Source organism: Chlamydotis macqueenii, chromosome 8, assembly GCF_036417535.1.
Source record: "Chlamydotis macqueenii isolate bChlMac1 chromosome 8, bChlMac1.mat, whole genome shotgun sequence".
NCBI classification, from domain to species: domain Eukaryota; kingdom Metazoa; phylum Chordata; class Aves; order Otidiformes; family Otididae; genus Chlamydotis; species Chlamydotis macqueenii.
In genome coordinates this window covers 27708302-27721531 of record NC_141563.1, presented here as the reverse complement: position 1 = coordinate 27721531, position 13230 = coordinate 27708302, and the positions used below count along the sequence as shown (strand labels likewise).

The following is a 13230-nucleotide window of genomic DNA, read 5'->3' as shown; positions in this document are numbered from 1 at the left end:
TCGTTGGCCTGTCTTGTTCCTTGTGCACAGCAAGTCGGCTGTACGGGAAGTCCCTGCCTGCTTGTCCTGTCTCGCTGAGCCAGGGCTAATTTTTGAGGAGTCCACAGGCAGTCTTTAACTTTGAGGTCGTCCCACGACAGTGTCTGGAGGGCAGCGCTGGTAAATCTATTTGAAATTCTGCCTTCCTCCTGGATAGGAGGAGAAGGTCAGGTCTCCAGGGGATTCATGTTGCTGAGCTGATGTGAATTTAAGGGGAAACAGCACACCTGAGTGCTGGAGAGAAAGGCTCCTCTCCTCTGTCTTGCAGAGCCGTTGGGGCTCCCGAATTACCCCAGAACATGGGTGCGGTGCTTGACAAGGGCAAGCACCCTTGGCAAAGGCAGCTGGACCCGACGTTGGTACCAGCTGGACCAGAGAGCTCCCGGCCATTGTACTGGGAGCTGGTCTGGCTTCACTTGCACCATCGCTGTCGAATGGGTGTGAATCTTCAGGCCGCCTTGGAGGCTCCATCCAACCTGCCTCCTCCTGAAAACAAACCAGAAGCCTTGGCGGAGCTTGACTCCTGGCTTTGCTGCTATTTTTAATCCCTCGTTAGAGCTCATTTCCTTTCTGGTGCCTGGTTATTTTCTCTCCGAGGTTTTCTCTGTTTGTTTATTTGTCCATGTTCTCCTCCGCCCCGAGCTGTTCCTTCACGTCTGTTTTCTCTCCGGATGCCGGTGAGGCGGCCCGGAGGCATTCAGCAATGCCACCACGTGCAGTCATGAGATGGCCCTTGTCAATTGCTACCATGATGGCCAGCCCTGCTCTGGGTGGCTGCGGCTCGGCCGACTGGCAGAGCCCTCCCTGGCACCACCAAACCCAGGGCCAGGATGGCCAGACCCTGAGACACCAGCGGGTACTGGCGTTGGCGGGTGGACGTGACCATGAGGGAGATGCCAGGGCAGCCACCTCTATCCCTGGGTTGCTTTTACCATCAGTTTATCAGCTCTAGGCACTGGTTAAAATTAATAAATATCTTTTTTTCTAAGTGTTGCTGCTGCTGCTCCATGTGAGACACTCTGGGACTGCTTCCCATGCCACCTGGCTGATGTATCTCCCCTTCATGGGTTCATGGGCTTGGGTCTGGGATGCGTTAATGCCTTGGCATGAGCCACATGGTCCCATCACCTCCTCAGCCCTGGAAACCTGCTGCTTTCTGGTCCATCAGTGGTTTTTGCTTTCTTCATGTTGGGCAGCTAATTTCTGAGCAAGACGTTGAATTTTCCATGCCTGGCTTCACTCTGTTTTCTAATTTGTAGGTTTTTCCAGTCCTGATTTCTCAGCCTTTGTATCCCCCTGGAGAAGTCTCGCTTGGCTGTCAAACAGTTAAACCTCGAGCCTGCAGCGAGGGGGGAGTCCTGCTTCTCCTCTGATGGATTGCATTTTTATCTCTGTTTCTACAGCCAGTGTAAACGGGGCTGATGAAACGCTCTTTCCACTCAAGATGTGCGATGGTATTTCGTTAAATCTGAATCCGGCAGGACCAAAATCCAGCACATCTGAACCGGGGCTCTTTGGAGCAGGAACGCTGCTATATGAGAAACGTGTTATGCAGATACCGGGCTGTTTTACATGCCGTTCCCTGCTCCTTTGGAGCGGAGACATGGAATCACTCATCGGCTGCGTCACAGCGTGCCGCTGCCGAAGCCCCCACGGTGTGAACATTGGCAAGGGGAAGTGGACAAATCCTGCCATTAATATTTAAACCCTGCACAAATCCCGTTGTTTGCTCTTAAATGTTTATCCAGCTCCCCAGCGTAATTGGGCAGCCTGTTATCTGCTGGGTTGTGTGGCACGTGTGGGAATCTGCTATTACAACCCTCTCCCTGAATCTTTTATAGGAGAGCGAAGCACATTTACAAGCAAATTTGGGCTTTATTTGGAGGCGCGGGAGGCACGTTACTAATTTGGCTGCGGCCTGAACCCCAACGTGCGAAGTGCTCAATGTGTTGCGTGGGAGGGAGGAGGTTTTGTTTAGCAGCACACTTCTTTCCTCGCTGCTTGGGTTTTCCGTCGCTAACGCTATGTGTGAGCAGCGAGCACCGAGGGTAACCCTGGGAACCCCACAAAAAATGCGGCCACTTTTTACAGCTTGCTCACTCCTCCACCTTTGTCGGTCACAGCAGCCTCGGTGAGGGACCAAGGATGGGCTGAGCTTGGGTGGGGTGGCTCACCCGAGGTGTCTGTGCCCCCCTGGTCCCTAGGGATCCAGCCAGGTGACCCTATGGAAGCGGCTGAGGTGACCTGGCCAGTCTGGATAGCTGCAGCTGGGAGCGGTGGGTGGGGTGGCAGGGAGCAGGATATTAAGAGTGGGAGCGTCTGGGATACCTTGGTGATGGGGCCGGATAAGCGCTGCTGGTAGACAGATTAGTCATTGGTTCCTGATAGGGGATAATCGCTGGCTTGTCTGCTCTTTATCTGCAAGATAAGGACGGGGTTGGGGGAGGGAAGGAAAAGGCATGGAAAAGCTGAAATGGCCAGGATGGACTCCCTGGCATGGTGGTCCCTTGTGGCTTACCGGGGTTTGGCCGCCAGCGGCGGGGGACCAGGATCAGGGCACACACAGGGCTGTAGGCAAAAGCCCTCATGCTCATCCGGGAGACATGATTTCCTTTCTGCTGCTTCAGCTCCCATCCCAATTATGTGGTTCTGTCGACTATAAATTATTCTGCAGAGGGAGCAGCATCCTACTCTCCCTTCAGCTCAGTGCAGGCTGCGCCTAGAGCTTGCTGGAACCGCTCTTGGGCAGTGACTGTTAGCAGAAATTAAAGGGATTTTGTAAAGGACATTAAATACAAATAGCTCCATCTTAGCGGGTCAGGAGCATTCTCAGCCTTTGCCGAAGGAGCAAAACCCCTCAGGTTGACATCCTCTCGCTTACAAGCCAAGAAGAGACGGTCTCCCTGCTGAGCAGGCATCCTGGAGCTTGATTTTCATGAATTGCATTTGAGCTCCTGGTTCAGCACTGCATGGGGCTGGGGCGTGCACAGCATCCCAACCTGTATCCGTGCTCCCCAGCCAGGTCCCAGCTGAGTGGGGAAGACACTGTTAAGATTTAATTGGGAACGTGTCAGCTACAGCATCCCTTGGCTGTCTGTGCAGCGCCTTGCTCTTCCTGTGCTGACTCCCTTCCTTGCTCGAGAAGGAGATGAGATCGGAGAAGCTGACCAAAGTGGAGCGGAGCATCCTCCAGCTGCATGGTCCCTCCTGGGCACTGGTTTTCACCCAGGGGTTTCTGTAGAGCAGAACTCAAAAGCAGAGAGCCAAAAAGCGGAGTTTCTCTTCCCTTTTGTGCTTCTGGCTGCTCACTAGAGCCAGAGTGAGGGACAGGACCTGGCATTTAACCTGGGACTCCAGAGCCTCTGTTAGATGGTTCCTAACATGGGGAAGGGCTTGCAGGAATTGGAGCTTTACTGATGCTTAAACAAACTGGTGATGTGGAGGAGGAGGAGGAGGAGCAGCACCCTGGGCGATCCCTGGAGCTGAGAAGCGCTCCGGGCGCTGCAGATGTTGTGACTGCACCCCTAGGGCTTTGAAGGAAGGCAAGTCCCTGCTCTTCTCTGCCTCAGTTCATCTGGGATGCAGAGGGAGAGGGGCTAGGCGTTAGCCCTGTGGGCAGGATCCCTCCTGACGGCTGTTGCCACCACCATGGAAGGAAAGCATGATGCTGTCAGCTGGGGCTCATTGCCTGGGAACCTGGTTGGTTTTCCATGGCTGAGCTGATAAAATAGAGGTGAGTCCTCTTCTTCTTGCTGGTGGGACTGCTGACCCTGCTGCTTTAAACACAGTTGTCTCTTTTCTCCTCCCTCCCCAGGTGCTCCTGACCCCACTGCTGGGGCCAGCATCGACGACGAGAACTGCTGGCACTTGGACGAGGAGCAGGTCCGAGAGCAGGTGAAGCTGTTCCTATCTCAGGGAGGGTACTACGGCTCGGGGAAGCAGCTCAACTCCATGTTTGCCAAGGTGAGGAGGAGCCGTCTGCTCTCTCCCCTCTCCTCTCGCCGCGTCACGTAGCTGCCAGCTCGCTGGCTGCCCTGGCAGGGTGCCCGTCACAGCTGGGAATCTCTGCTCCAGTGCCTTCTCGCCCGGTCGCAGAGCAGGCGGTTGTAATCCAGGCTCTGGGTCAGGCCTGGGTTGTCTCACTCGCTCTCCTGGCAGTTCCCTTCCTCCCACGTGATGGGCTTGCTGTGATCCCTGCACCAGGGAAGGCTTTCTCCCATCTCCCCATCAGCACCATGCAGGGAAAGCCAACCCTGCAGAGCCTACCAAGGCCGTGGAGAGGTGGCACCAGCCTATGGGCTCTTCTTTTCCCTTGCAGAAGGGCCTTCTTTTTATGTTCTTGATTGCCTGGTCATCTGCACAGCCTAGACTGTGTCTGTTACTCAGTTGGACTCCAACCAGTCAGGTCACAGCCATTGCTTGAGTCTTACGTTATAAGACTATACATCATATGCATATATCTGTGTGAGTGCGTATATTTACAGTCTGGACTTCCAGACTGAGGGAGCTGAGGGTTGCCAGCCAGACCATATCTTAAAACACCTCCAAGGGACCATGGCTTATCTCACCAAAGACCTTCTCTCTGTCCTTTCCAGGTTCGGGAGATGCTGCGCATGAGGGACTCGAACGGGGCCAGGATGCTGACGTTGATAACGGAGCAGTTCATGGCCGATCCTCGTCTCTCCCTCTGGAGGCAGCAGGGGACAGGCATAACGGAGAAGTGCCGGCAGCTCTGGGATGAGTTGGGTAAGGGTCACCACCTTGCAGAGAGCAGCAGCAGGGTTGCCTGGGCTGCCAGGCCAGCAGACATCATCCCACAGGCTTTTGGGGCTCTTTTTTGGGAGCAGAGGCCCCAAGAGATGCCAGGAGCTTGCTCTGTCCCCTGCTGGGGAAATCCTGGTGGAGCAGCTAGATCAGTCCCAGACTACACAGTTCAACACCTTAAGCAAGCCCCTCTCCTGGAAAAGAGTCAAAGATGATGGGTGTGCTGCCCCAAAGCTTTTGCAGGGGAGGACACAGGGGCTGGTGAGCCCCAGGGACTGGATGTAGCCTGGACATGGAAGTGCTGTTCCTGGAGGAACTGTGATCCAGAGAGGGAAAGACAGACTGTCAAGTCTTGTCCTGTCTAACAGATTTCTGCCTGCTCTGGTGCATGTTTCCAGGATGAGGGGGGCAGGATGGCCAGCGCAGAGCCTGGCTTTAAGGGAAATGCAGTTCTGGATAATTCTAGCTAAGTACCTTAGATACCGGCTCAGCTGGCTGACACTGTAACGTCATTAGAATAAAACATTTAGATTACGTGGGCCCAGGGAGGTTGGTTGGTGGAGTTAACCCAGCAGTTCTGGGCTGTCCTGGACATCTGGGATCTTGGGTGAAGAGTTTGACTTGTGCCATAGTTTTCCAAGTGGATTTGAACTTCTGCAGCCTGCTGGTAGGAGATGCTGTGTAAGGGCAAGGGCTCGTAGGCTGGTACCAAAGGGATGATGTAGGGCTGAAAGAAGGACGAGGGTGGTCCAAAGTCTGGAGCACCTGAAACTGCAGCTAGGATCACAGATCCTCCTACCAAGCGCCCACCAAATGCAAATGTAGCCATGAGACCAGAGAGCCTGGCCAAACTGCGCAGACAAGGGCCGAGCAGGGGTGGGATGTCTTGCTTCTGTGTGAAGTTCCCTGGATGGAAATAACCATGCCGGCTCTGGAGAGCTCATCTGTGCTTGCTTGCCAAGAAGCTATTTCCAGGATTTTGGGAAGCTGCAGCTAGATGGCTGGATGTGCAAGGATCCTGGAGAGGTGGCCAAATCCAGCAAGCCAGAATTTCCACATGGAAGAAAGCAAACACATTGGTGAAATGTGAATGGATGGGTGTCTGGGCAGGCCTGGACGCAGGAAGCAATTTGCCCAGAATTACAGATTATTTGGCCAGATTTCAAACCCGCTATCCAAGCCAAGAGCCCTCCCTTCCCGCACACACGAGGGGGGAGTGGTTGGGTTTCAGTTCTGGCTTAACCATGCAAGGACCAGGTTGGCGCATGTAGTTTCGGTCGGTGGAGTGGGAGGAGGCGACAGCACGTCCCCGTCAGCAGATGGCAAGGTGGCTAGGGAACGTCGGAGCCCTTCCAAGGCTGGATCAGCGTGACAGCAGGTGAAGCCTGGTGCCAGCCAACGCACGTCAGAGCAAGCGGCTTGCCTGGCGTAGGCATGTCACGCGGGAGGGTCTGAGCATCTCCATGCTGAAGAGAAGCCCCTGCAGAGGATGTGATGATGGTCCAAGAAACAGCTCGAGGGCAGGATGGGTGTGGATTATACTCAGTGCAGGGAATATTTCCCCCCGTCTTACGGAAGCCTTTTGGATTGGACCTTGGGCAGCATTTGCTGTAGGAACAGAGCATCCCTCTGAAGGAAGGGTGGAGGCACGAAGGGACCAGAGCTGCAGTGAGCTGGTGGTCCTCACCTGTAACGAACATCAGCAACATGGAGAGATGTCCCAAACCGTCACTGGGCAGGTAACGGTAGCCAGGGTGGTGAAGACATGTTGTCCGACCGCCTGCGGGCTGTGGATGCCAAAGCTGCCCGGTGTTACCACTGTGCTGCCAAAGGGAGGGATGAGGGGCCTATTGCCAGCAGCTGTGGGAAGCCCCGGCACAGACTGCATTCCCCTGCCACATGGAAGGGAAAAATGGGCCTCACAGAAATTATTTTGGGCACGTGTTTAATAATTAATCATTGATTTTAGCAAAGACTGCATCACAGACTTGCGTGGGATTGGAAGAAGATCAGCCTTAAAGAAGATTGTGGATTTATGCTGGGGAAAATGTAAAGGATTTTGCAGGATTTCAGAGTTTTAAAAAAATAAATAAATAAATAAAATAAGAAGGGCATAGTTTGCTTGCGCATGAGCTGCCAACTGAACGTCTATTGCCCCGTCTGCTGGGGAGCCAAAGGAAGGGCTTGCTGGATGGAGAGCTCTGTGGCGTGGGAGTATTTGCCCTGGCGCATTAGTACTTACGATTAAAGCCTAATTACAAAAAATAGACGAAAAACCAGCTGAAGTGCAGCCTGACCTTAATCTGCCTGGAGACAGGTTTATTTATCTCAGCCACTTGTTTACAGTGGGGAATTTCAGCAGATTAAGCCGGGAGCAACCCTGTGGGAAACAGGAGAATTTCTTTGATGGTTTGGAAACTTGGGCACGGGATCGGAGGGCCTATGCTCTCTGGGGCCGGCAGCCGGGACCGCTGGGCTGGGAAGGCTCCGACCCACCCCGTCCCTGCACGCAGCCCCATCATCCAAAAGCATTTTTGTTTAGAGGCTTAACTTAATCATGATCTGGCGCTTTGTTCCCCGCTTAACCTCCTGCCATCGGAAAGTTCAGATGAAGGTTTCTGCAGTGTATGAACAGACAGAGAGTCTGACCCAGCACGGCGATTCAGCTCAGGACAGGAGTCAGCTGGTGTCAGTTGACCGTAGGGCTCAGAGAACCCGTCTTCTCCATCTCCCAGATAGCGATTGTGGCCGAGATAGATGTGAATCCCTCTTCCCTGCCTTGTCCCCACCTCCCTGCCACATCTCCCCTGCTGCAGGAGAGCCAGGGGAACAGCGTTTTGGCAGGCAAAGGATGCCTCGGAGGGCTCCCAAAAATAGGCTGCAAAGTCATGAGGCTTCCGAGGATCGAATCTTAGTCAAGCTGTGGGAGCCAAAAATCCAGCGGGTGCATCTCGTTCCTGGGGGCGGTGGAGCCAGAGCACCAAGCGTTGTTACCGCCTGTCAGCCGAGCTGCTCTGCGCCATCAGGGGCCTGAGCCAAAATCGTTGGAGGCTGCGTTTTGCACAGGCAGCCCTGGAGCGGGTGAAGAGGGGCAATGACAACCGGCAGGAGCGCTGGTGGGAAGTGCATCCCCAAAACCAGTTGGAGTCCCAGGGTGCCCAGCGCCAGGAGCCGAGCACAGGCCTTAGCTCACACCCACCCAAGGAGGTGGGGAGTTTTATGCCCTTGGGGTGATTTTTTTTCAAGGATGGGTCCGTGCAGCCCCTGTGGAGCCTGGGAGTGAGTGACATAGACCTGCTCTGGGAGGGATGGGCCGCGAAGCCCCTGAGGAGATGGCTCTTCTCTTGCATGTGCATTAATCACTGACTTTGCAGCTCAAAAGTCTTATTCCCCGCTGTTCATCAGAAAGGAGCAGGGTTTTGGTAGGGTTTCCTGGGAGCAGCAGAGCTGAGACATGGATGAAGCTGGACAGGGTGAGGGACACTTGGAGTATGTGCTGATCTTCACTGCTTTTCCCATGCCTGTTCCTGGATGCAATGCTGCTGCCACCATCTGCGTTGTGACGCCGTGGTGTCTCTCCTGCTCTGAGGAGCCAGACATGCACAGCCTCCACGCCTTATTCATGATCTGAACCAAATATATCCACAAATCCCAACTGGCAGAGGATGAGTCCCAGGAGGTGCCTCACCAAAGTTCATCTGTAACCCAGAGCAGGGAGACACTGGAGTGGAGCTGGACTCAAGACATTGCTGCTCAGCCTGGTTTTGCCTTGTGTTGCCTGGAAAAGGGACCGGCTGCGCCGGCTGCCTGTGTTGGAGTCGCAGCCTTGCTCGGGGCTGTTTGGCTCCATGGCCTGGCTGTGCAGCTGTGGAGCTGCTGCACAAAACACAACGAGCGAGGGAGATGGTTCAGGCACGTGGAGGAATCCCCTCGCTGCGCAGCAGGGCCGCGTGGGGTGGTATCTAGCTGCTGGCTGTCACTTTGGGATGGGAACTTTGGCTCTGGGAGTGATGGAGAGGTGGGGGAGAGCAAGTGGCCAAGCGGGGAGGAGGGAGCTGCTCCATGTCCCTGCTGGACCCATGGAGGAAAGGCAGGGGGGAGCGTTTCTGCAGGAGGCGGAGCTGTTCCACGTGTGTGGCAGGATCTGACTTGGGCAGAGAGGATCAGCATGGGCTGCTCAGCCCGGGGGGATCCCCAGGGACATCGCGCTCCGCAGCTGTGCCAGCACGCAGCCATCCCACCCCGCGGGGCAGGCATGAGAGAGGGAGCACGCTGTATCCTGGCAGCCTTGCAGGGAAATTTGGGCGGAAGTGCAATTAGCTAGAGGAGAATTCATGGTTTTGCAGTTATTTGGGTTGCTGCAACCCTTTTCAGAGCAGTGTGTGAACCGGGAGGCCGGCAAGGCTCGGTTAGCCACACCAGCGTCAGCCCTGTCTTGTGAAAGGGTGAGTTGGATCTTAATGACGACAGATATCCCTGGGCCTGGTTTTGCCTCTCGCGCAACAGATAGCATCGTCAGGCCTGTGAGGTCCCATGGTTGACCCAGAGGGTGTCAGCATGGGCGTCCTGCTGATGAGATCCAGAGGGCTCACATCTGGGAAGGCTCTTGCCTGCGAGACATCAAGCCAAGCTCCAGGTTTCTCTGCTGGTTCACGTGCAAGCTGGGGGCTACTGGAGATTAAAAAATAAAAAATGGTGTTGGGGGGAAGAAAATACACCAAATCTTCTTTTTAAATAGTTGAATGCAAATGGCCTGAAGAACAATGGCAGATGAAATAGCATTCAGAGCAGGCTTTAAAGCACTTGGAACGTGGGTAGGATCAAAATCAGGTTAGTCTTTGGAGATACAGACTCTGCAGCTTGCCAGGGTGTTTTTAAGCACGCTTTGATGTGTAGTTCAAACACTAGATTTGTCCTGGCAGACAGAAGCACTCACAAATTCATACACAGCCACTCTCTCCCTCCCTCCTCCCCACTGTCCCCCATCTCATGAGATTATAATTTAGCTTCATTACAGAGGAGTTTTGCTTTTATTTAAAAGCTGTCTAAATCCCCCTCCTGGGCCCGTGCATTATGCTGAAATGAGTTTACGAACGCCAGTGAAACCTTGCAGCCTCTGATGACGAGCGCACAGCAGAAGAGCTTTGCCCCGCTGGTATGATGGTGGCACCTCCTTGATTTCTTGGCTTTGTTTAGGGGCACTGTGGGTGTGTGTGGTGTTAAACCCGCACTGCAAGCTGGAAGAGAAGTCCTGCTGGCTCCGGCAGCTGCGCAAGTGGGGCGAGATGGATGTCTGTCCCCTGGAAGATGGCAATTACGGTAACGAGCTTCCCAACATCACCAACGCGCTTACGCAAAGCTCCAGCCACAGCCAAGGTGAGTACAGGCAGGGAGTGGAAGTGCAGCCGGTGGCCTCAGGGGCTGGGTCCAAAACTCACCCCAGAGTTAAGAGATCTCAGTTCACCTGCTGGGATCTGTCTGGGAGTCACGGGAATACAAAACATTTCTATTTACAGATGCTGCTTTTAGATACGCTTGGAAATGTTTGGCTCTTTGCTGCTTCTTGGGTGAAGTCACTTGTATTTTGAGCATCAAATTAGAGGCCATTTTAAGGCAATTTGACCTTGGGGGAGTTTAGACACCTTGGGTCTGTGCACGTTTGGTATGGAGTTTTACAGAAAACCAGTGCTGCTTGAATTGGAGCGAATCTGAGCTCAGAAGCCCTGGCTGTAATGTGAGAGTGAGGAGCTGGAGATGATGCAGAGCCCCTTTCCCAGCCCTCGTGCCTTCCTCATGGGCTTGGATTCAGGTGGTAGGCAAGTCGTTAGCCAGAAATTTTAAATGTAGTTCAAGTGCAGAGCGCAAACGGAGCAACGTAGTTATGGTGTGGTTCCTTTGTGCTGAAATATTTTCTCAACCCCTGACAAAGCATTTGATCCCTTTAAATTTAAGCGCTTTTTCCCCTTCCTTTTGCCTGAAGTAGACATTAGTTGAAAGTTACTGCTCTTACCGTGGCTTCATCTGCTGCACTGGAATTGCTCTTTGGTGTATTATGTGTGGCTAAAGTGGGAAGAGAGGAGGGGGGCGGCAGCCGTGCTGTGAAGGAAACTTCACTCTTCTGGGTGGGATTAGTCCCTCAGCAATGGTTTGGGAGCGCGGCCGCCCTGCCAGCCCACCTGTCCTGCCAGCCCACCCCAGCCGCAGCCAGGACCGCGTGCCCTGGCCACTCGCTGCGCTGCCCTGCCCCGTGTGCGTTCTCTGGGAGCAGCTTAATTTAAACCTGGCCTCGCTCCATGTCCTGCACCAGCCCCGGGACTCCCCCTTGGTGTTCCCGGCTCTGCCAAGGATTTGCTCTGGCATTCGGGGCAGGTTGCCGGGGCTGAGCAGGTCACTTTTTTTTAGACATGTGAGGAGTTTCCGAAGCGCGTGCCGGGGACGTCCCCTTGTCTCCGTGCTCCTGCCTCTCTAAGCAGGGCACTGAAAGCAGCCCACATCCTGGAGGGTTCATATTGTGCACGTGCAAATATTGCTGCACGTGCAAATACTGCTGCAGATTGTTGCAAGCCTCTTATTACTGAAGGAGAACAGTTAATTCCTGAAATCCTTCCTGTTAAAGTGAGCAGGCTTGGTTCTCAGCGTACAGACACCTGTTTAATTTCTCTCCACCTCGGGGTGCCTGCGAAGTTCAGGTTAATTACTTGTTGTCGTTTCTGGAGCGTGTTTATCCAGCCTCGCTGGACCAGCTTTGGGCAATGCCTTTTGGTTTACCCCACTGAATGCGTTTAACTCAGCCCATGTTGTGGGTTGCAGGACCTAATATTCAGCGTTCCATCTCCTTTGGACCTTCCTGTTTTGCAGCCCACTGACTGTGCTTGGCCCTTGTGATCCAGCGTGGCTGGAGCCGTAGCAGGATTGCTCCAGACGGGCGTTTTTGTCTTGACAAATCTCTTGTCTGATCCATCTGGACAGAGTGAAATGCTCGTCCAGCATTCAGTAGCTTAAAATATGTCAGTAAAGTTACAGAGCACCTCTGAAGAGGAGCTGCAGCGGTGGGGTTTCGGACTGTGCCATCTCCTCCCTTCCAGCCCTCTTGCACAGCCCGCAGAGGTTACTGGAAGTAGCCCACCAAGGCACTGACAGTTTTTCTCCTTGCAGACTCGCTGGCCCGGCCCAGACGAACCGTGTTCACACGAGCGATCGAGGGCTGTGACCTCCACTGGCAGGACAGCCACCTGCAGCGCATCATTAGCAGTGACTTCTACATGTCTCCCTCCTACCAGCGGGAGGGCGAGAGCCTCCTCTTCAACTCCCAGGGGCAGCCGCTGTGGCTAGGTGAGCATCCAAACCAGCAGCCCCTGGCATGGCCTGGGTGGCTAGGGTTGCTAGTGGAGAAAAGCCACCCAAGGCACCAAAGAAGCTTTGCTGCTCTGGGTCCTTGGAAGCTTCTGCATCCTAGATTGAAGATGTCACCCTCATCTGAGGAGTAGTGTGAGCAGAAGAACTTGAGTCCTGCAGTGTAGGGGGACTGGACACTTGAAGTTCCTTGAAAATTAGCTAGGGAGCACAGCTGTGTCTTCTCGATTTTTTTTCTTCTCTGCTCTCACACTCTTTTCAGCTTTCTCGTAAAGGCAGTTAGCAGACAGTACAATTAAGCCTTTTATGAGCTACTGGACCAGTCAAGCCCAGTACCCGGTAGCTGTGTTGTAGACCTTTAGTCCGTGCACCTCAAGCCACACAACTTCTCTATTGCAAAGTCATGACTTTGGGCAGATCTGCAGACCCTTGACAACGACATGTCTGGGATGAGAACGAGTGAGACAAAGGTTTTGGGGGTGCCTGGTGTGGCTGTCAGCCCTCAGATTGACCCCAAAATGGGAGATGCAAGCCCTCCACACCACCATAAGGATGGATGCCTCGTCCTCACAGCCCAAGAGGTGAACGTATGGACATGGAAAAGGTCGAAACCCACCACTGTCATCCCCTGCAGGTGCTGGTGTCAGCCGTCGCCCAGCCAAATGGGAGGACAATATTTAAAGTCATCCAGAGATGTGGTTTGTGGAGCAATGGGTGTTCAGTTGCTATTAAGGCCAGGAGAAGGTCAGTTAAAAAAGGCCCATGTGAAGGTGACTGGTACACCTCTGCTAGCTTAGCTGGAGCAGAAGATATTTGTACTATGGGAAGAGTTTTGTGTAGCTGCGGGCAGCAGATCTCCTCCCCGTGCAGCCGTGGGCAACGGTGGTGGGTTAGTGCTTCCACGGACTCTGTGTAGCAGAGACGTGGTGGCCACAGCTCCCCTGTCCCTAGCATAGTCTGGGTTCTGGTGGGCTCTTTGGCCAGCTGGTTGGTGTTTTTCTGATATATTTGCCGTGATTTTTAGATTTTGCACTTTTGCTTTCCTGGCACCCCTTCAGGGACACAGTGCTGGGA

At 53.9% G+C, this 13230-nt stretch overlaps 1 protein-coding gene across 1 annotated transcript in view; it reads left to right on the top strand.

The window, feature by feature from the left end:
* Nucleotides 1-13230, top strand: part of ZSWIM5 (zinc finger SWIM-type containing 5) — a 98079-nt gene that overhangs the window by 74908 nt on the left and 9941 nt on the right. The window contains exons 3-6 of the mRNA XM_086754093.1: nucleotides 3854-4002; nucleotides 4635-4785; nucleotides 10000-10179; nucleotides 11959-12135. Coding sequence (XP_086610219.1) covers nucleotides 3854-4002; nucleotides 4635-4785; nucleotides 10000-10179; nucleotides 11959-12135 — 657 coding nt within the window. The remainder of the gene's footprint in view (nucleotides 1-3853; nucleotides 4003-4634; nucleotides 4786-9999; nucleotides 10180-11958; nucleotides 12136-13230) is intronic.